General features: G+C 42.2%; 1 protein-coding gene across 1 annotated transcript in view; it reads left to right on the forward strand.

Moving 5' to 3' along the window:
- sf3b3 (splicing factor 3b, subunit 3) overlaps window positions 1–24,083 on the forward strand; it is a 63,852-nt gene that overhangs the window by 19,755 nt on the left and 20,014 nt on the right. Inside the window, exons 10-18 of the mRNA XM_067997645.1 lie at window positions 464–629; window positions 922–1,017; window positions 1,698–1,770; window positions 5,484–5,635; window positions 8,251–8,406; window positions 9,046–9,201; window positions 12,771–12,914; window positions 15,535–15,657; window positions 17,301–17,455. Coding sequence (XP_067853746.1) covers window positions 464–629; window positions 922–1,017; window positions 1,698–1,770; window positions 5,484–5,635; window positions 8,251–8,406; window positions 9,046–9,201; window positions 12,771–12,914; window positions 15,535–15,657; window positions 17,301–17,455 — 1,221 coding nt within the window. The remainder of the gene's footprint in view (window positions 1–463; window positions 630–921; window positions 1,018–1,697; window positions 1,771–5,483; window positions 5,636–8,250; window positions 8,407–9,045; window positions 9,202–12,770; window positions 12,915–15,534; window positions 15,658–17,300; window positions 17,456–24,083) is intronic.

Genomic DNA, 24,083 nt, shown 5'->3' on the forward strand with positions numbered 1-24,083 from the left:
CTGGTAGTTTTTCCTCTCGCCATCTTAGTATTTAAAAGGTTTAAAATGTATTGCACTTTTTTTTATCTCTGATGAAAGATCTTTTGATTTCTAGCTTGATACCAGTTTCTCTTCATGCCTCAGGGAGGGGGGAGCTGACAGCTAGCACTGGTCAAGAGACTGTCACGGGCTGATCAAGTGACATTGACAGCAGTTGAGGTGTCTGCAACTTGCTGGTTGTTGTTTTTTTGAGGAGTCAAATTTTGTTAGTCCTCAAACCGGTTCTTACAGGAATGTGTATAGGACATCTGTGGTTCCTGTAGTGAAATATCAATGGCTTGATCCCAACCTGAAAAATTGTGGGCCTACAGACATAAAGGCAGTGCAAGCAAGGGCTCCTGGTGTGATTTTTATTTTTTGAATAAATAAATGTTCTGGAAGCTTTAGCTGTGCAGATCAGTAAGTGCCACCTTTCCTGTTCCAGTTACCTTTATCAGATTGCACATCTGGGAGATGATGACGATGAGCCAGAGTTCTCCTCAGCCATGCCCTTAGAGGAAGGAGATACTTTTTTCTTTCAGCCGCGACCTCTCAAGAACCTGGTACTAGTGGACGAGCTGGACAGTCTTTCACCAATTTTGACTTGCCAGGTATATAAAATCCATCACTTTGCAGGCGCTCTTAAATGGAGCTGGGCATTGATTTATTTGTTTTACTGACTCAGATCGCCTGGACTGTAGAATTTACAGGTTTTGGTTGTGTGCTTTATGTTGTACAATTAATGACCACTGATTATACTGCTGACTAAATGATGTGAATCATGTCTCTTCTCCAAAAAGTATTTGAGGAAAGTTTTAGTTCTCTGATTCAGCACTCCATGAGTTGTCATGACAGTTATGTTTGCCACCAATGTTTAGCTATTGCTTATATTTTTATTTGCAGATTGCTGACCTGGCCAATGAAGACACACCTCAGTTATATGTCGCTTGTGGCAGAGGGCCACGGTCATCATTGAGAGTCTTGAGACATGGTCTTGAGGTATGAGATGTGGAATTATTTTGGATTGTATGAAGTCATGTCACGGGGAGGGCAGTGGCTATGTCTTTAGTTAGCCACTGTGAGGTTCCCTGATGCCTAAGTTGATCGAGGCATTCTTAATTGAATCGTACAGACTAGAAGGTCCCAGGTTCCATCTCCGATTGCTGCTTTAGTTAGCTGATCTCAGTTGGGAAGCTACAATGGGCCTTAGTGTGCCTAGGCTTGAGGGGCGACGTTAGAGGTTAATCACTCACGGCATCCACTCCTGATCGCAATCCAGTGATTCCTGCTGTGCCCTGTGTTTGGATGTCTGGTGAGGAAAGGATTGCCACTGTTTATACTGCTGATTAAATGATGTGAATCATGTCTCTTCTCCGAAAAGTATTTGGGGAAAGTTTTAATTCTCTGATTCAGCACTCCATGAGCCCTTCACTGTCTATGATTTGTCACGCTGCTTGTATTGGATGAGCAGAAATCCAATTAAATATTAGGAAGACCGAAGCCATTGTCTTCGCCACAAACTCTGTTCCCTAGCCACTGATTCCATCCCTCTCCCTGGTGGTTTGAACCTCCTTGTACTGATGCAAGTTGTTTGAACCCTCCTTTAAAATGGGTAATTATTTTAGAAAATTATGTGGAGGACACATGCTCAGTTTTCCCCTCCCCATACTCTTTGACAGGTATCGGAAATGGCTGTCTCGGAGCTGCCCGGTAACCCTAATGCCGTATGGACTGTAAGAAGACATGTGGAAGGTATGGCCTGAATAATGTTTGGAGCAGAAACATGTTTTGGCTAGGGTACGGTAATGTTCACCTAACTGTCCAACAAATATTGTGTAGCGCTGGCAAGTGGTGGAATTCATGTAATTTCTCCAAAAATAATATTTTTTGAGGAAAGCAATAATTCTGATCCAGCAAGTTTCCAACGTTGCATTGTTGCATATAATTTTGTCACCTGCACTTTGTTTAACCCCTTGGGGTACAGCCCTGGGATTCTTGACCTTTTATGAAGCTGCAGGTTTAGTTTTAACTTCTAATGTTTTTTTTCTTAAAGTGGAATTCAACCTCAATAGAATGTACATAGAACTTAACTGAACACAGAAAACAGCTGGAAAGAGGAAAAAAAGGGTTAACTTTTTGGGTGGGCCCATTGTCATATGAATGATCCTCTCTCAACATGTTCATTTAAAAAAAAATCTTTCCAGACTTGTATTTGCAGCATTTTATCAGCTTTCCTGTATTTGCCATTTTTTTTAAACCTTAAAATGCACATTTTGCTATAGCTTTGTAGTAGTTCTGAAATTTAGTAATGACTTTGAAGAGTTAAACACTTCTATAGATTTGAACTATGTTGCAGTTTAAATGCCCAAACCATATATTCTCATGTGCATTTGCGTTTTTGAAAGTAAAGAATGGGATAGCCCTGTGCATTTAGAATGACTGAAGTCGCATTGATCTGACTCTGAAACACACTTTATTCAAAGCTGTGGGTATTTTTTGTATGAAAACCTCACACTTCATAATAAAAGAGCAAATGCAGTTCTTTTTTTCATGATATGCATTGTGGTTCACTTTCGAAGTTTCACATTGATGGTCCCAATTTCAGTGTTTCTTTTTATCTATTTTTCTCCTCCCTTTCGTGTCGGTGTTGACTCATGCTGGTTCAGTTCCACAGGAGTTGGCAATCCTCTGCTATCTTGCCCAAGTGGCCATTCTTCATGTGCGAGCCCATGATATGTATCAGCAGTCTATGCGACTGGGAGGTATTGCCGCTGAACATGATCCTGTCTTCATCCTATATCCATGCACTTGCATTTCCAGCTGCTGCCACTGGATGGCGATGAGTGGGCCCTTGGATGAATTTCCCACTCTAGGCCAATGTATTCAATCTGTTATGTTCTCTACAGCTACCTAGGCTGACATTAGTAAACTGTGCATAAATCTCGGGTTAATGTGGGGAAGCATGCTATGATTTCTGTCATTGTGTTTCTTGTGTCTTGTGAATGATGTACAGAAGTGAAAACTGCAATAATGATCTCTCAGGCTGGGCACATGCTGTAAATGATACAACCCAGTGGAAGTTGAAAGTGGGCCTTGATTACATTTTAGAAATAGAAGGCACAATAATCACCCTGTGTAAAACCATAACCCAGGAATATCGGGAGAACATGGGAAAAGAAGAATTTTTTGCCTGAATGCAAAAAAAAATTCTGGGGTTTGGCTGGGAGTGTGTTAAATTTGGAATTCCTGCAACAGTTTTAATGATGATAGATGCCGCAGGGTGACTGTTGATGAATATATTCCGTCTCAAATTTCTGTACATTTACACCCATTAAGTGACTGAATTTGGAGATTACGGTGTAATCTTGCACTGCCATTACTACAGTCTCCATTGCATCACAGCAATGTTACATGTACTAGATTGGGCAGCAGGGTTCCTTTAATTGCAGGATCACAGCTGCTCTATTCATACTGGCTTTGCCTGACTGGAATGCTTGCCTGCACTGGCTCGATGGGTGAGACAGTACAGTCTCTGCCTAGCCCAAGTGATCTTTTTGTTATCGCAGTTTGTACCCTAGTTGTCCTCTTCTGAGTCTGAAAGAGCAGTACTAACCTTGGCTGGTATGTGGTGGCTCGATCTCTACCAATACCAAGCCTCTGTTTCTCTCCCACAGGTGGCCGGGGAAGGTGCTACTCACTCTAGGTGCGTACCTGCTGGTAGGGCCTCCTGGATACTGGTTTAGGACAGACGTTGTAAAGAACGGTCCTAACCAGTGGTTACATGAAGCAAAGTGCTGCCGATACAGATATTCTACACTAAATGATGTTGGCTGGAAAATTGTGACACTCCCCCCTCCCACCCCAACAATAGAATCATTACAAGAGTCAGCAATGAACAATGTCAGTGTTGTCATTAGGCTTATGTAGTTCATTGATATCAATGCAGAAAAAAATGCACTTAAGCCGGTGATGCTGTGCAATACGTTTCTTGAGTCCTTATCACCTCAAATTGCAGCTTCTCCTTGGAGCCTCCAGAACTTTACCCTAATACGCAACTCAGAATTCCTCTCCAGATGTGATTCAAGCTTGGATGGACTGAATTTATTATTGTATAACACAGTTCAAATTGACATGGAAATTCCTTTTGGCAGTGCTTACACCTGAAATCCTAGTGACAACACTGAATTTGAAGGTGGGGGAGTTAAGGGGGTGCTTAATGCTTTAACATTTGTATATACTAAGGAATATTTGTTGTGCTTTGGCATGGGGAGTTTGACTCGTTCTGTATTTCAGAACTTGGGGGTTTATTGGGGCATTTTGTTAAGCAGTGATACAGTAGTTAACATTTCTTATGTCAAGGGTTTTGGTTTGTGCAGCAAAGTAGGGGTTAATTATGAGACTCATTTTGTTTTATACTGGTCATAGTTGAAATGTAAAATGCAGGGTTTGCAGATTTGGTCAGTAAAGAACAAGGAACTCTCAAATCAGTGAGAATTAACCTAATGCAGGATCATTGTAAGACTGCCCAAATCATTAAGGTTTAACCTAATGCAGGATCAGTATAGGAAACCCCAAATCGATCTAGTTTGGCATAATGCAGAATCAGTATATCCTTACCAAATGACTTGACTTTAACACAGTGCCTCTTGTATGAGCGGACTTCAAAAAAAAACTTAATTTGATCTTGCCGATACCCAAATAAGGTTTGTTACAAACCGGTAGTTTAGCAATGTACTTAACAGTTGTTCTAGGATGTAACCTTCCTGTCCCCAAATAACTTAACAGCTGTGAGTTCTCCATAAAAATGCCTCCGGGTCCCAAATTGGAACCATTGCACTAGCGTTTTTGTCTTAACAGCTAAGATTTTCCGGTCTCTAGTCACAGTTGCCAACAGGTTTTAATTTAAAATTGTTCTTGTTAGTTTTGTCCCACTTCTTTGGCTTGTAGCTAATGTTCCCACATTTAAGGACTTGTTCTGAGTTGTATTCTGTTTTGGAAATGGATCATTATGGCTGACCCCTGGTGGCACTAAGGGCTGTTTCACTTTACAAATATCAATCAGTCTTTCTTTAGCTTACAGCCCTTTTGATGAATGAATTCTAAAGAAATGGTTTATTGGAAGTATTTCTTCTCCCTCTCCTCTAACCCTGAGTACCAAAATAGGGCTGAGAGTACTGATAGGGACAGTTTATAACTCAATTCAAAAAGTGTGACTCTCCTAAGTAGTTTTAGTCTAGAGCTAATATCTCGAGCTGGGGTGGGAGTATGAATTTGCACAATAAAAATGAAACCCACATTATAATACAATAATGAATTGCAGTATAAAATGACCGTAATTCAATGCAAGGTAAATGCATTTAAAAATAAAACTTCTAACTTGTGATTGAATTTGCCAATAAGACACCTTTTAAGTGTTGGATGTTAACCTGCAAGTGTATTTTGCACCTTTTTTTGTGTGTGTTTAGATGAGTATGATGCATACATCATTGTGTCTTTCGTGAACGCCACGCTGGTACTGTCTATTGGTGAGACTGTAGAAGAAGTGACAGACTCCGGATTTCTGGGTACCACCCCCACCCTCTCCTGCTCCTTGCTTGGTGAGGATGCACTGGTCCAGGTAGGGGTATAGAGTTTGAGTGACTCAGTCCAATGAAGTACTGTGTTCAACTATATTTGAGCATGCCCTGCTGGTTTTATTTCTATAAAGGACAGTCCAGATAATGCACAGCATGGTTTCTTGAAAGAATTCCTTTATTGCCGTGAAAAGTAAAATGGAATGTTTTCACCAGTTTACTGTAAAACTTGTATACAAGATCCACCTTCGTATCTCATTTGTAACTGTAGTTGTGTGACCTGTACACTACCACAGCTTTAGATTATAACCTTATTTAGTTGTGACCATAAAATAGCAGAACCTCTAACCTGATGCAATATTCTAAGTTTTACATATTTGTCTTCCTTTATTTCACAGTCCAGTCACCTGAAGAATATAGTGTATAACTTATAGAATTTGGGGTTATGTGGACTCTTTTTTATTTTTGATGTGCTTTGTGTGAAAATGACATCAGGAGGTGTATTTGTCATGTTTAATGTAGGAAAAATCTCAAGCCAGTAAGCTTCCTGTGAGAGATGCTTTACTGGTCACCTCAAATTGCTCCTTTGCTTTCCACCAGCAGTGACCGTCCTCAAAATACTCGAGTGGCAAGACAGAATCTGTAATTGTAATTGTACAGCTGTTTTTTTAAATACTAGTCCCAAGTACAAAAATGCTATGCTCTCAGTACTGTATGTACTGAAATCCTAGTGAAAGTGCTAAAAAGTGTACACTGTGGCGGAGTGATAATTGCACAGTCTTGTCGTTAATACTTCACTGAAATGTGCCATGTTCCTCGTATTAATTGGAACACTCCTGCAATGGCATGCCAGAACATGGTTGGATTTTTTAAATTAAAATAATTCTGAAGAAATGCATCTTTCATAAAGAAAAGGTACATTTTAAATGTGAAGTGGATTTCTTTCCAACACGATTTAAAGTTCAGAAGGGCATTCAGACGAGCGATCGTTTTTAATGGTTACAATTGCAGTAATGGCTTTTTAAAAATAATCTTCCCTTTCCCCACCATTGTCTTCTCATGTCACCTATGGTTCTTTTGCCAATTACCTTAAATCGGTGTCTTTTGGTTACTGACCCGTCAGCCATTGGAAACAGAGTAAATAAGGAGAAACTATCAAAAACCCTTCATGATTTTGAACACTTATCAAATCTCCCCTTAACCTTCTCTGTCCTAAGGCGAACAACCCCAGACTCTGCTCATTTCTACTCTCCATATTATAAAAAGGATATAGAGGCACTGGAGAAGGTGCAAAAAAGATTTGCTAGGGTGATACTAGAACTGAGAGGTTCTACCAGAAAAGAGAAGACTGAGGGGTGATCTGATAGAGGTCTTTAAGATGATGAAAGGGTTGACGTAGAGATGATGTTTCCACTTGTGGGGAGACCAGAACTAGAGGCCATAAATATAAGATAGTCACTAATAAATCCATTGGGAATTCGGGAGAAACTTCTTTACCCAGAGAGTGGTTGGAATGTGGAACTCGCTGCTACATGGAGTAGTTGAGGTGAATAGCATAGATGCATTTAAGGTGAAGCTAGATGAACACGTGAGGGAGAAAGGAATAGAAAAATATGCTGAAATGGTTTGATGAAGTAGGGAGGAGGCTCGTGTGGAGCATAAACACGGGCATGGGGCTTTTGGGCCAAATGGCCTGTTTCCATGCTGTACATTCGATGTAAGTCTCTCCACGTAACTGAAGTCTTCCATCCCTGATACTATGCTAGTAAATCTCATCTGTACCCTCTCTAGGGCCTTGACCTCCTTCCCAAAGTCCGGTACCCAGAATTGGACACAATACTCCAGCTGAGGCCTAACCAGTGTTTTATAAATGCATTCCTTGCTTTTGTGTACTCTGCCTCTATTTATAGAGCCAAGCATCCCATATGCCTTTTTAACTACCATCGCAACTTGTCCTGCTACCTTCAAAGACTTGTATAATTACACACTTTAGGTGTCTCTGTTCCTGCACCCCATTTAAAATTGTGCCATGTAATTTATATTGCCTCTCATTCTTCCTACCAAAATGAATCATTTCACACTTCTCTGCGTTAAATTTAATTTGTATGTGTCTGCCCATTTCACCAGTCTCTGTCCTTCTGAAGACTGTTGCTATCCTCCTCACTGTTCACTACATTGAGTTTTGTGCCATCTGCATACTTTCAAGTTATGCCCTGTGTACCCAAGTCCAGATAATTTATTATGTAATATCTATAATATTTATATATGTATGTCCCACACGGACACTTCCCTCCAGTCTGAAAAATAACAGTTCACCTACTACTCTCTGCATTCTGTTCCTTAGCCAATTTTGAATTCATGCAGCCGATGTCCCTTTAATCCCATGGGCTTCAATTTTGCTAAGAAGTCTATTATGTGGTACTTTATCAAACGGCTTTCGAAAGTCCAAATACACATTAACCCTTTCCGTTACTTCATCAAAGAAGGAATGTGAGAATTAAAAAAATTGTATTCTTTAATGATGCGATTTGGTGCAATGTAATGCTGATTTTATTTAAATGGGAATTTTGCATTGCATTTAAGAATCAATTTAAGCTGGGTAGCAATACATGCGTCGTACTGTAGCACAAGAAAAGTCCAGCTCCTTCTTTGATTTTAGGTGTACCCCGATGGGATCCGTCACATCCGTGCCGATAAGAGAGTTAATGAGTGGAAGACCCCCGGTAAAAAGACGATTGTGAAATGCGCAGTGAACCAGCGGCAGGTGGTGATCGCTCTGACAGGCGGAGAACTGGTCTACTTTGAGATGGACCCGGTGAGTAAAGCATTACACAGCAATGCATCAGATAACAAGTCCCTGCTTTCAATGTAAAATAGGAGTATCTGGATGAGTGTAGCCTTTTATTTAAATGTCTCCTTCCAAGTCTGTGGCCTGCTCCTAGGCTGGCATCAGTACTTCCTACAGCTGACCACCAGGAGCTGTCAGACTGCCCAGCTGTAGTTGTGTTCATCTCTACATTCTAACCAAAAAGATTTGAATGATGTCCAGCAGATTAAAACTCTCTTTTTGAAAATTATTCTCACTTACAATATGGCTAGTGGGAGCCAGGTGGAAGAAGAAACCAGATCAGTGAAAGGTTTCAAAGTTTTTATTAAGGTGTGGAAAGCATGGATTAGGATATATTAAGCAGTAAAACAAGTTTTAAAAGGTGCGGGGGTGGGGCGCAAGAGAATGGAGGGAAAGGATGGTGTGAGCAGAATTAAAATGTTTTACATTTTGGATTAAAGTTTTATATGAAATTTTTATTTAGTAGTCAACAGTTAATGTTAGAATCATAAGGCTCTTCCTGTTAGGTTAAATTGTTGCTGCAGTGTGTTTTATGGTGGTCTGTTCTTGCACAGGATTGTGTATCAAGATTTTTCATCAGCTGCATTTGCAAACTTCTGTTTACAGTCTGGACAACTGAATGAGTACACGGAGCGGAAAGAGATGTCGACTGACGTGGTCTGCATGAGTTTAGCAAATGTCCCTCCAGGGGAGCAGCGCTCTCGGTTTCTGGCTGTGGGTCTAATAGACAACACGGTCAGGATCATTTCTCTGGACCCTTCGGTAAGTTTTGCGCAAACACTTTTTGGTAAAACCGTTTGCATGTACTGAGTGGTAGTCCTTACCGCAATGTTATTAACCCCCCTTCCCCCTTTAAAATAAGTGAACTTCGCCAGTCTTGCTTCTATCAAATCAGTCCCAGCGTTGGCCAGAGAAACACATACGACTGTGAATCTGTCGAGTGTGAAACCCAGGCCATGCTGCAGGTTGGTAGGAATATAAAGCTGTAGTCTGCTCACCTGCAAAAAATAAAACTCCTAACAAGCTGATGGGAGTGCTGTTCTGCTTTTAATTTGCAGGCGGGCCACTTTCTTTGGTCAGACATTGTTGGAAACAATACCAGGCAGTCAGATTAAAAGTGTGGGGACTTCTTTGTGTCTGCTTGTTAAGTAATAGCCCTGCAAGAGTCAGCACCTTCGGGAGAGGAGGATTCTGCTTGGAGCTCACTGTTGCAATACTGCATACCTGCCACTAGATGCCAGAATGATATAAATATGCAGACAAACTAAATTTCCAGAGTTGTTCTTCCTCTTGAGATTTGTTAATCTCGTTACTCCCTTCTAATTTAAGAGCGCACAAAAAACTGGCCAGTGTTCAGATCTGGGCTGTGTAATCTTAGCCCCACTTTTTCAGTTTAATTTTTTCACTGAATAGCTCCCATCTCTTGCCTTTGGTTCTATGCTGTGTCCTTTGTTTGTTGGCACTTTTTGACCCCACTAGCTCTCCTGACTTCGAGCGGCACACCCACTTCTCCATCGCTAAAGCCATCTTCAGGAAGCCCAGTTCCCCCTCTTCATACTGAACACATCCTTTCCCATCAACACCCCCCACTATTAAAACCTAAGCCCAATCAGGGCATAAATAATGCCCCATGTTTCTTGCACAAGAAAAAGCTTGTCGTCTGATGATTTTCCCTCTTATCCTCCTGTCCCTCTGAATTTTTCATCAGTCTTCCCCCATTTGATTGGCACTGCTATGGTCAGGGCTCCTTTCTTGTTCCTTCAAAGCTCATTTTTCCTCTTTACATCCTCACTGCTTCAAAATCAAGGCTCATCATCGCAGGCTCCGACTCCGACTTTGTTTCCTCGGACTGCAAAACTGGAACCCCCTCACCTCAGTCATTCCTTCCTACAGCCTACAGGCTTGGTGTTTCTAATTGTTACTTCCTGATCGGTGTAGTCCTTTCAACCTTGATGTGAGGTTATTCACTTTGGTAGGAAGAATAGAAAAACAGAATATTTTTTAAATGGTGAGAAACTATTAAATGTTGATGTTCAGAGAGACTTGGGTGTCCTGGTACAAGAAACACGAAAGGTTAGCATACAGGTACAGCAGGCAATTAGGAAGGCAAATGGCATGTTGGCCTTTCTTGCAAGGGGGTTGGAGTACAAGAGTAAGGAAGTCTTAATACAATTGTACAAGGCTTTAGTGAGACCTCACCTGGAGTACTGCATATAGTTTTCGTTTCCTTATCTAAGGAAGGATACACTTGCCTTTAGAGACGGTGCAACTAGATTGATTCCTGGGATGAGAGTGTTGTCCTATGAGGAGAGATTAAGTAGAATGGACCTATACTCTATGGAGTTTAGAAGAATGAGAGGTGATCTCATTGAAACATATAAGATTCTGAGGGGGCTTGACAGGGTAGATGCTGAAAGAATGTTTCCCCTGGCTGCAGAGTCTAGAACTAGAGGGCATAGTCGCAGGGTATGGGGTCGGCCATTTAAGACTGAGATGAGGCATTTCTTCATTCAGGGCTGTGAATCTTTGGCATTCTCTAGAATCGTAGAAAGTTTACAGCAAGGAAGGACGCTGTTTGGCTCATCGAGTCCGCGCGGATCTATGCAAGAGCAATCCAGCCAGTCCCACTTCCCCGCCCTGTCCCCATAGCCCTGCAAATATTTTCCACTCAAGTATTTATCCAGTTCCCTTTTGAAGGCCATGATTGAATCTGCCTCCACCAGCCCCTCGGGCAGTGCATTCCAGATCATAACCACTCGCTGTGTTTTTTTTAAAAGTTTTTCCTCATGTCACCTTTGGTTCTTTTGCCAATCACCTTAAATCTATGCTGTCTGGTTCTTGACCTTTCCGCCAGTGGAAACGGTTTTTCTCTATCTAATTTGTCTAGACCCCTCGTGATTTTGAATACCTCTATCAAATCTCCTCGTAACCGTCTCATGACTTCCATATTTTTGTACTCTATGCCTTTATTTATAAAGCCCAGGATCCCGTATGCTTATTTAACTGCTTTCTCAAACTGCCCTGCCACCTTCAATGATTTGTGCACAAAAGCCCCCAAATCTCTCTGTTCCTGTACCCCTTTTAGAGTTATGCCCTCTAGTTTATATTGCCTCTCCTCGTTCTTCCTACCGAAATGTACCACTTCGAGGGCTGTGGATGCTCATTCATTGAGTGTGTTCAAGGCTGAGAGATAAATTTTTGGACTCGGGGAATCAAGGGATATGGGGATTGGGCAGGAAAGTGGTGGTGAGGTTGAAGATCAGCCATGATCTGTTTGAATGGCAGAGCAGGTTTGAAGGGCTGTATGGCCGACTCCTCCTGTTGATTATGTCCTGCGCTTGGGAGCCTTGATTTTCCTTTGTGATTTCTCAATGTACAAAAAACTAATTTGTCAGGAAATAGCTTGAATTAATCCTGAATGCACTTCTTTCACTGAACTAAATGAACAATTTTATTGTCTTTGTAGGTCTTGCGTTTAGATGTACAGTAATTAGTGGAGAAGCCCATTGACCCACTCCACCCGACTAACTTTGCACTCCTCTAATGGATGTTAAAACATTTGCCAGAGGAGCATTCCATAATGTTCAGAATCATTTCCATACTAGGAATATTTTACATCATTGACTGTAAAATTCCAATTGGAAACATGCAGTACATTAATGTCAGATTTAATAAGGCAACCCAGCCTTTTCTCCCCCTTCATGAAGGAGCGAGTCTGTTGCTGGGCTATAGTTCATTCCATGGGTGACTGTTCTGAAAAATAATGCAATTTGTGTCTTTTCTGAAAAATAATACTTGTTGAAGGAAGCAATAATTCTGATCTGGCAATTTTCATTGTGGTGTCGCATAATAATTCTGTCACTGACTTTTTTTTGCCCTTTTGGAACAAGACTGAGTTTCCTTGGTAGTTCTAGAATCCTGTGCTTTTTAAATAGCTATATACCGTTTTATTTTTGTTCCACCCCCCCACCCCCAGCTGTGTGGGCGCTGCACCTTATTAAGGTGCTCACAGTCCTCTGGTACCTCCCTTAAGCGTGAGTGCCAAGGACTGGAGGGCCATCAGCCACCAGATTGCTGCCTCACCCAGGCACTTCGCATGTTTACTTCTAGAAGGGGACACTGGATACTGATCAGGGTCAGGAGCCCTTGACATTTTTAAAAATTTTCCTAGCCCAAGAACATTCAACAGCTCTTGTCACAATTGAAATCAGATAACACTACATAGATCAGGGATTGAATCTGTGGCCTTTCTGGTCTGTATTGCTTAGTACCACACCAACTACCCTATTTGTGGGGAGCTGTACTAATCCTGTCTTCCTTGTCATCCTCAGGACTGTCTGCAGCCTCTCAGTATGCAAGCACTTCCTGCACAGCCCGAATCGCTCTGTATAGTTGAGATGGGGGGTGCAGAAAAACAGGATGAGCTAGGAGAAAAGGGTTCCATTGGCTTCTTATACTTAAACATTGGTTTACAGGTGAGTAAAGTCAATAGCTATCTGGGACAGGAGTAGTAATGCATGTGAATTGTTCAACATTCTCAATTTGATAACACCCAGGTACAAGAAGTTTTACTGTATAATCGTGTGTTGTATTAATCGTGGGTGTCGTCGACAGTGCGATCAAGCGCCACTTACTCACTAATAACCTGCTCACCGATGCTCAGTTTGGGTTCCACCAGGACCACTCTGCTCCAGACCTCATTACAGCCTTGGTCCAAACATGGACAGAAGAGCTGAATTCCAGAGGTGAGGGGAGAGTGACGGCCTTGACATCAAGGCAGCATTTGACCGAGTGTGGCACTAAGGAGCCCTAGTAAAATTGAAGTCAATGGGAATCGGGGAAAACTCTCCAGTGGCTGGAGTCATACCTAGCACAGAAGAAGATGGTAGTGGTTGTTGGAGGCCAATCATCTCAGCCCCAGGACATTGCTGCAGGGGTTCCTCAGGGCAGTGTCCAAGGCCCAACCATCTTCAGCTGCTTCATCAATGACCTTCCCTCCATCATAAGGTCAGAAATGGGGATGGTCGCTGATGATTGCAGTGTTCAGTTCCATTCGCAACCCCTCAGATAATGAAGCAGTGCGTGCCCACATGCAGCAAGACCTGGACAACATCCAGGCTTGGGCTGATAAGTGGCAAGTAACATTTGTGCCAGACAAGTGCCAGGCAATGACCATCTCCAACAAGAGAGTCTAACCACCTCCCCATGACATTCAACGGCATTACCATCGCCGAATCCCCCACCATCAACATCCTGGGGGTCACCATTGACCAGAAACTTAACTGGACCAGCGATATAAATACTGTGGCTACGAGAGCAGGTCAGAGGCTGGGTATTCTGCGGCGAGTGACTCACCTCCTGACTCCCCAAAGCCTTTCCACCATGTACAAGGCACAAGTCAGGAGCGTGATTGAATACTCTCCACTTGCCTGGATGAGTGCAGCTCCAACAACACTCAAGAAGCTCAACACCATCCAGGACAAAGCAGCCCGCTTGATTGGCACCCGATCCACCACCCTAAACATTCATTCCCTCCACCACCGGCGCACTGTGGCTGCAGTGTGTACCATCCACAGGATGCATTGCAGCAACTCGTCAAGGCTTCCTCGACAGCACCTCTCAAACCCGTGACCTCTACCACCTAGAAGGACAAGGGCAGCAGGCACATGGGAACAACACCACCTGCACGTTCCCCTCCAAGTCACACAGCATCCTGACTTGGAAATATATCGTCGTTCCTACATTGTCGCTGAGTCAGAATTCTGGAACTCCCTTCCTATCAGCACTGTGGGAGAACCTTCACCACACAGACTGCAATGGTTCAAGAAGGTGGCTCACCACCACCTTCTCGAGCAATTACGGATGGGCAATAAATGCCAGCCTTGCCAGCGACGCCCAAGTCCCATGAACGAAAAAAATAATTTGTGTTGCACACTGATATTCACCGTAGTTCATCATTCATGAGAGACCCCATTGTGCTTCAGCTACATGGAGAGCTCTTGCAGTCTGTCTGTGATTATACCAGCTACCAGCAGAAGAAGCCCAACGAAAGAGGAGTTGGTGGTGGGCTAACCAATTCCCTACCACCAACTCCTCCCTCTCCCCAGGCACACTATATATGTCATGTTTTAAAAAAAATGGATGTGATTTGAAGGCTGGGGCTCTTTTCTCTAGGAATGGGAAGACTGATAGGTGACCAGATGGAGGTTTTTAAAATTTATGTAGGGGTTTGATAGGTTGGACGTAGAGCAGATGTTTCCATTTGTGCCGAAGTTCAAACTAGGAACCATAAATATGACAAGTCACCAATAAATACAAAAGCGAATTCAGGTGAAACTTGTTTATTCAGAGTGGTGAGAATTTGTTACCACATGGAGTGGTTGAGGCAAAGAGCATAAATACATTTAAGGGGAAACTAGAAAGGACATGAGGGAGAAAAGGGTATGTTGATGGGTTGAAATTAAGCCAATAGAGTGTGAGGTGGCTTTTGTGGAGCATGAGCATCGGCTTAGACCAGTTGGGCCAAATAGCCTGTTTCTGTGCTGTAAATTCTATGCAATGCTGTCATCTAATGAGAGTTCAGATAACTTAATTATAAACCTCTCAAGCTTCACTGTCCAGATGGCATTGTACCTCCTTTATTAAATTGTGGGCCAGCACCAGACAAACGACCACGAGCGTGTCGAAGAGGATGGGCAGACTTCTTGTTTCTCATCTCCTAAATTGATCTGTAATTAACTGCTGAGAGATGTACAAGAATGACTTGTTAACTCTTTGGTTGCCCCTCTTCTGCGTATTGTGGGCTGAGTCCATTGCATCTGCTCCACACAGTTGTGTCATTACCACCCTTCAGCACCGCTGAAATCATGGCATTGCTGTGTCAGGGTTTAGTGTGTGGCACTGATTCGATCACATTATGGCAGGATTCATTGCAACTCAATACTGTCACCCAGGGCAGGGGGCTGCTTTAACTGTGCACATGGTAACGGCTACAAGACTTCAGGTATAAATACTGAATTCTAGGTGTGCTGCTATATTTCTGTGTGCCTGTCCCCTGGTGTTGTGTATTCTAAGATTTTCCTGTGGTTCTTTTAGAACGGTGTATTACTAAGGACAGTGTTGGACCCAGTCACCGGAGACCTGTCTGACACAAGAACCAGGTATCTGGGATCACGACCAGTCAAGCTTTTCAGGGTCAGGATGCAGGGACAAGAAGCGGTGAGTGCTCAATTATTGGTTCCTTGGCCTTTGAGCATGAGGGTTGGTCGATAATGACACACAAACTGTGCGAGTGCAGCTTTCGGTAACACGCCCAGGGTAGGGGGTGCTCGTTGATCTTTGGTCGTGGGTCATAATCTCAATCAATTTGAAGACCACTCCAGAGTTGTCAAAAATCTAATGGTATTGCACCCTGGAGGGAAACATGTGACGTGAGCAGGAAAGTGTCAGAATTAATTATTGTGACTCTGACTAGTGTTACTTTGTCCTCCGTGATTTGCTGTTGCAGTAAATTTTTTTCTATCCACAAAATCTCATTAGCTGCTCACTCTTTCCTTCCCAGGCATTTTCCTCCTTTTCTGAACTACTTTGAACATTTTTTTCTTAAAGGATTTTGAAAATTTTATCTAATTTTGCTGCAAACAGATGTAATTCTGTTAAATGCCAATCTGCATTTGCTAGATTGTATTTTCACATTTGAAACCATTTACTGGTTTTAAATCAGTTCTGTCTAGTGACCAGTCAAACCAGTGATTTTTTTTTCACATCCTAGAAGCCACTTAAAAAGACATTAATGAAAAATAAACCTTAAAATGAGATTACAAATTGACATCTTTGGAATTATTTTTACATTTCAAAATTTTATTGAAACAAGATGTGCCACAGTGTACTGATCTAAACACAAGAATTGAGTAGAAAGGATGCTTCAGAATCGTACTTGGGAATTTTTTTTAAAAACAGTTAAGATCGCACGCTTAAATGCCAAATGGGGGGAAAAGACTGCCAAGTGTAAAATGTAGTCACAAATTCAATGTCCTTTTTGTGTACTGTCGTTAATTTATCGAATTTTAGTTCATCCTGTTTACAAATTCTATTTCCTTTTGAGCTTTTTTATTGAGTTTCTTTAATATTCTAACCTATGTTGTAACACAGACAATATCCTGTGTGTATCTACTTGCTTTAAGGATATTTTTATAAGCAAAACTGCCCACTTTCCCCTGTGTTGTGTGTTCAGAGGCTTTAGAATGAATGGTTATGGAAAGGGTGTGCTCTAAATATGTATTCAGGGTTTGACATGCACACTTGAACCTGGGTGAATGTGAATTTCCTTGGCTTCGGTGGAGGTCTGGGAGAAAGGGGGTTCCTTTCGGAATTGCAGCGGGAGAATCCCCGAAGGAATTCACACCCGCCCCTTCCGGCATTCTCTGTTTAAAAATGCTGGCAGCATTTGTTAACCTGCACTTTGCAGCCCTGGAAAATAATTTGTGTGCACATCAGTGTACCTTTGGCTGGCTGTTTAAAAGGATATTTAAAAGTAGTTTCACTGAAATAAAGCCCATGGGGAGCATTTCTTTATTTGTGGCCTTGGGTTCTCATTAAAAGGGAAAAGTGTGAAGTGGTACTGTGATTAGATGTTACAAATTCTCCAATGATATTGCTGTCTGAAGTCATTGTCCTCCAACCCTTAAAAGTGAACAACTTTAAAATGATGATACATTCAGTCCGTGTTTCACCTGATATCTTATGATTACTGCACTGTTTCTGATTTAAAGTTGGCTCATTACTGTTGTTTCCAAGCAGTGCTTTCTAATCTCATTGCTGTTAGCTATTTTGATATATTATGCTTTTCCTTTACCATGTAGGTTTTAGCCATGTCCAGCAGGTCGTGGCTGAGCTACTCGTACCAATCCCGTTTCCATCTGACGCCACTGTCCTATGAAACTCTGGAGTATGCATCTGGCTTTGCCTCTGAGCAGTGTCCTGAGGGTATTGTGGCCATCTCCACCAACACGCTGAGGTAGGTTTCTCAAAAAAGGCCCGAACCATATAAAGCGGGATTGTCGCCACTGAAGATTTCATTGAGTGTGGCCACCAGGGTGGGCATCAGCTGGCATCTCACACAAATCTTTCCAAAAATTGGGTGATTTTTAAAACTTCATCTACCCCCATAAGTAGTGGTCTGAGGGCCTCTCTTTGTTTAAAGAAAAACCAAAAACATTAATGCTTCTTTTGGAGCAGCCTGATGCGGTTGAAAACAACCAAAATCTTTCCACCTCAGCATTGCTACCTTGAATGTTCGAACACTCCTGGACAACGATTCCACTGTTAGACCTGAACGCAGAACTGCCCTGATTGCCAGAAAATTGAACGGATATAAAATAGACATTGCAGCACATAAGTGAAACTCTTCTTGTCCAAGTTGGCCAACTTATAGAAACTGGTGCTGACATTACTTCTGGAGTGCCCGGCCCAAAGAGGAATGTTGTGAAGCCGGTGTTGGCTTTGCTATCAAGTCAGGAATTGCAGACATACTTGAGAACTTGAAGGTATCTATGACCGCCTGATGATTCTAAGATTGCCACTTGCTGGGAATGCCATTGCAACAACCGTGGCAAACCCGCATGAAATTAAAAACAAGTTCAATGAAGATCCAGACCATGCTATCTCTCGGGTACCTAAGAACGACACACTCATCATTCTGGATGACTTCACGCTTGTGTCAGGTGAGACCGTCAAACCTGGTGGGGCATCATTGGCAAACATGCCATTGGAAATTACAACAGCAACGGCCGTCTGCTCCTAAGGAAATGAGCTGAACACAGCCTGATTGTCACCACCACCATCTTCCGGTTGCCAAATAAGAACAAGATATCTTGAATGCACCCTTGTTCCAAACACTGGCATCTGATTGATTACTTCTTTGTCAGGAAAAAGGATATCAATGATGTCAAGACCGCCAAAGTAATGCGAGGTGCTGAATGTTGGACAGATAATCACCTCATTCATGCAAAACTAACATAAGAAATAGGAGCAGGAGTAGGCCATATGGCCCTTTGAGCCGGCTCCGCCATTCAATAAGATCACGGCTGATCTTTGACCTCAACTCCACTTTCCCGCCTGATCCCCCCCCCCATCCCTTGATTCCCTTAGAATCCAAAATTCTATTGATCTCAGCCTTGAATATACTCAGACTCAGCTTCCACAGCCCTCAGGGGTAGAGAATTCCAAAGATTCACAACCCTCTGAGTGAAGAAATTTTTCCTCATCTCAGTCCTAAATGGACGACCCCTTATCCTGAGACTCTGCACCCTCGTTCTGGACTCTCCAGCCAGGGGAAACAGCTTCTCGGCATCTACCCTGTCAAGCCCTCTCAGAATCTTGTATGTTGCAATGAGATCACCTCTCATTCTTCTAAACTCCAGAGAGTATATGCCCATTCTACTCAACCTCTCGTCATAGGACAACCCTCTCATCCCAGGAATCAATCTAGTGAACCTTTGTTGCACTGCCTCTAAAGCAAGTATATCCTTCCTTGGGTAAGGAGACCAAAACTGTCCACAGTACTCCAGGTGTGGTCTCATCAAAGCCCTGTACAATTGCAGTAAGACATCCTTGTACACCAACATTCTAGTTGCCTTCCTGTACTTGCATGTTAACTTTCTGTGTTTCGTGTACAAGGATACCTAAATCGCTCTGAACAGTTAATAGTTTCTCACCAGTTTAAAAAATATTCTGTTTTTCCTATTCTTTCTACCAAAGTGATTAACCTCACATTTCCCACGTTATACTCCATCTGCCACCTTGTCCACTCACTTAACCTGTCTATATCCCTTTGCAGACTCTGTGTCCTCCTCACAGCTTACTTTCTCACCTAACTTTGTATCGGCAGCAAACTTGGATACATCACACTTGGTCCCTTCATCTAAATCATTAATAGAGATTGTAAATAGCTGAGGCCCCAGCACCAGTCTTAGCAACATCCCACTAGTTACAGCCTGCCAACCTGAAAATGAACCGTTTATTCCTATTCTCTGTTTTATGACCATTAACCAATCCTCAATCCATGCTAATATATAACCGCATGAGCCCTTGTCTTGTGTAACAGCCTTTTGTGTGGCACGTTATTGAATGCCTTTTGAAAATCCAAATATACTACATCCACTGGTTCCCCCTTATCTACCTTGCTAGTTACATTCTCAAAAAAACTCTAATAGATTTGTCATACACGAGTTCCTTTTCATAAAACCATGTTGACTTAGAAAAATTATAGTCTGATTAGGCAAAGTGCTCTGTTACCACGTCCTTAATAATAGATTCCAGCATTTTCCCGACGACTGATGACAGGCTAACTAGCCTGTGGTTCCCTGTTTTCCCTCTCCTTCCTTTCATATTCATATTAAACCACCTCAGAGGCCTTAGGGCACCCAAGAAGTTAAATGCAAGCAAACTCAAGTTCATTTGCTCAAGACAAGAACTTTGCCCAGCTACTCAAAACCATTTGATCACTAAGTACAGCTTCTGGTGACATTGGTGCTGACTGGAACTGCTTAGTTACATAGTCCATAGCGCAGCTGTGGAAGTCTTGGGTCATGGGTTGTCAGAAATCAAACTAGAAGTCTTGTGCCCACTACCGTAAGCATCAAGACTGGTTTGATGAAAGTGATGACACAAAAAGGTTACTTAATGAGAAACACCGGCTGCACTCATCGTGGATAAAGGACAAGTCATCAACCAAGAAGCAGCAAGGTTATAACAACATTCAACAAGAAGTTCTGATGGAACGAAGGATTATGTGTGATACCTGGTGGAGCAAAAAGGTAGATGAATTGCAGTCCTATGCCGACCAGAACGACATGAAGAGCTTCTATATTATGCTTAAGGCAGTATATAGCCCACAAGCTAGTAGATCTGCCCTATTGTGGACACTGATGCAACCACTCTCCTCACAGACAAAAACCAGATCCTGAAAAGCTGGGCTGACCATTTCCAAAACATTCTCAATAAGAAATCAGCTATCAAAGATGAGGCCATCGATCAGCTGCTTCAGTGAGCCATAAATATCCTTGCAAAAGAACTTGCTTTGTTAGAGATTGCAATGGCCACCTGGCTGCTACTCCAATGGGAAGGCACCTGGTTCTATGTAACGCTTAGAAAGGATCCCCCAGGAGTTCAAAGATGCTTCAGTTGTTCACCTCTACAAGGGATGGGGAAATTGTTGTATCTGTGATAATCACCGGGGAATACCTTTACTGGTAATTGCTGGAAAGATCCTTGCAAAAGTGATGCTTAATCGCTTTATTCAATACATTGCTGAAAAAATCCTACCGGACAGTCAATGTGGTTTCAGAAAGGGAAGAGGCAAGACTAATATGACCTTCGCAGCCAGACAGCTCCAAGAAAAATGTAAACCTCTACTGTATCTTTGTTGACCTGACACTGTCAATCGAGAAGGTCTCTGGAAAATCCTCTCCAAGTTTGGGTGTCCAGACAAATTCATTGAAATGGTCAAACAATTCTATAAGACCATAAGAGATAGGAGCAGGAGTAGGCCATTCGGCCCCTCGAGCCTGCTCCGCCATTTAATGAGATATTGGCTGATCTGATTTTTACTTCAACTCCACTTTCCCACCCTTTCCCCATATCCTTTGACTCCCTTGCTGATCAGAAATTTGTTTTATTCAGTGACTCAGCCTCCACAGCTTTTTGGGGTAAAGAATTCCAAAGATTCACGACCCTCTGGGAGAAGAAATTCTCCTCATTTCCGTCTTAAAACGGGCGACCCCTTATTCTGAGACTATGCCCCCTAGTTTTACATTCCCCCATGAGGGGTAACATCCTCTCAGCATCTACCCTATCGAGTCCCCTCAGAATCTTGTATGTTTCAATAAGATCTCCTCTCATTCTTCTAAACTCCAATGTGTCTAGACCCAACCTGTTCAATCTTTCCTCATAAGCCAACCCTTCCATACCCGGAATCAACCTAGTGAACCTTCTCTGAACTGCCTCCAATGCAAGTATGTCCCTCCTTTAATAAGGGCACCAGAACTGTATGCAGTACTCCAGGTGTGGTCTCACCAGCACCCTGTACAGTTGTAGCATGACTTCCCTGCTTTTATACTCCATCCCCCTAGAAATAAAGGCCAATATTCTGTTTGCCTTCCGGATTATCTGCTGCACCTGTATGTTGACTTTTTGTGTTTCATGTACGAGGACACCCAGATCTCTCTGTACCGCAGCATTTTGTAGTATTTCTCCATTCAAATAATATTTTCCTTTTTTACTTTTCCTTCCAAAGTGGATGACTTCACATTTTCCCACATTATACTCCCATCAGCCAAATTTTTGCCCATTCGCTTAACCTGTCAATATCCCTTTGCAGACACTTTGTGTCCTCATCGCAACTTGCTTTTCCACCTATCTTTGTATGATCAGCAAATTTGGCCACAAGACACTCTGTTCCTTCATCCAAGTCATTGATATATATTGTAAATAGTTGAGGCCCCGGCACTGATCCCTGCGGCGCCCCACTAGTTACAGATTGCCATTTTGAAAATGACCCTTTTATCCTGACTTTGTTTTCTGTTAGCCAGTCCTCTATCCAATCCAGTATATTACCCCCAACACCATGAGCTCTTATCATGTGCAGTAATCTTTTATGTGGCACCTTATCGAATGCCTTTTGGAAATCCAAGTATACTGCATCCATTGGTTCCCCTTTATCCACCCTGCCCGTTACTTCCTCAAAGAACTCTAATTAATTTGTCAGACATGATTTCCCCTTCATACAAAGAGAGTCAACATGGTTTTATTATGAGTCTCCAAATGTCCTGCTACTACTTCCTTAATAATTGATTCTAGCATTTTCCCAATGACAGATCTTAGGCTAACTGGTCTGTAGTTACCTGCTTTCTGTCTCACCCCCTTCTTGAATAGGGGTGTTACGTTTGTGGTTTTCCAATCCGCTGGGACCTTTCAAGAATCTAGTGAATTCTGGAAGATTACATCTTGTAGCCACTTCCTTTAAGACCCCTGGATGCAAGTCCTCAGGTCCGGGGACTCGTCAGCCTTTAGACCCATTGGTTTATCTAGTACTTCTTCTCTAGTGATAGTGATTGTTTTTAGTTCCTCCCTTCCCATTGCCCCTTGATTTTCTACTGTTATTGGTATGTTATTAGTGTCTTCTACTGTGAAGACAGATACAAAATATCTGTTCAATTCCTCTGCCATTTCCTTATTTTCCATTATTATTTCCCCAGTCTCATCCTCTAAGGGACCAATGTTTACTTTAGCTACCCTCTTCCTTTTTATATACTTGTAGAAGCTTTTACTGTCAGTTTTTATATTTCTTGCTAGTTTATTCTCATAATTTATTCTCTCCCTCTTTGTTATTCTTTTAGTCATCCTTTGCTGGTTTTTAAAGATTTCCCAATCTTCGGGCTTACCAGTAATCTTTGCCATGTTGTATGCTTTTTCTTTTAACCTGATACCATCCTTGACTTCCTTAGTTAGCCATTGTTGATTCACCCTTTTTGTGGAGTCTTTCCTCCTCACAGTGATATATTTTTGTTGCGAGTCATAAAATATCTTTTTAAATGTTTGCCGCTGCTTATCCACCATCATACCATCTAATCAGTTTACCCAGTCCACTTTAGCCAATTCCACCCTCATTCCTTTATAATTGCCCTTATTTAAGTTTAATACAGTAGTTTCAGACCCAAGATCCTCGCTCTCAAACTGGATGTGAAATTCTATCATGTTATGATCACTGCTTCCCAAGGGATCCTTTACTTTGAGATCATTAATTAATCTTGTTTTGTTACCTATACCAGATCCAAATTGGCCTGTTCCCTGGTTGGTTCCCCGATGTGTTGGTCTAAGAAACAGTTCCTAATACACTCTATGAACTCCTCCTCAGGGCTATTTTTGCCAATTTGATTTGTCCAATCTATTGAAAGTTAAAATCGCCCGTGATTACTGCATTACCTTTTTTACAAGCCCCCCATATTTCCTGATTTATATTTTGCCCTACAGTGTAGCTTCTGTTAAGGGGCCTGTATACTACTCCCTCCAGTGATTTCTTTCCCTTGCTATTTCTTAACTCCACCCAAATTGATTTATAGAATCATAGAAGTTACAACATGGAAACAGGCCCTTCGGCCCAACATGTCCATGTCGCCCAGTTTATACCACTAAGCTAGTCCCAATTGCCTGCACTTGGCCCATATCCCTCGATACCCATCTTACCCATGTAACTGTCCAAAATAGAATCTTGATCTTCTGAGCCAAGATTATTTCTCACTATTATACCAATTTCATCCTTTATTAACAGAGCTACCCCACCACCTTTTACCTTTTTCCCTATCCTTCCGAAATGTTAAATAACCCTGAATATTTAGCTCCCAACCGTGGTCACCTTGCAACCACGTCTCTGTAATGGCCCGGAGATCATACCCATTTGTTTCTATTTGTGTCGTCAATTCATCTATCTTACTACAAATGCTGCGCGCATTCAGATAAAGAACCTTTAATTTTGTCTTTTTACCATTCTTTCCTACCCCGGCCCCATTTGCTGGTGCACTCTTATGTTTGTACGCTCTGTCCCTTCCTGACACACTCTGTTCTTCCTGACACACTCTGTTTATCAT

This window comes from Heptranchias perlo, chromosome 16 (genome assembly GCF_035084215.1).
Source record: "Heptranchias perlo isolate sHepPer1 chromosome 16, sHepPer1.hap1, whole genome shotgun sequence".
NCBI lineage: Eukaryota > Metazoa > Chordata > Chondrichthyes > Hexanchiformes > Hexanchidae > Heptranchias > Heptranchias perlo.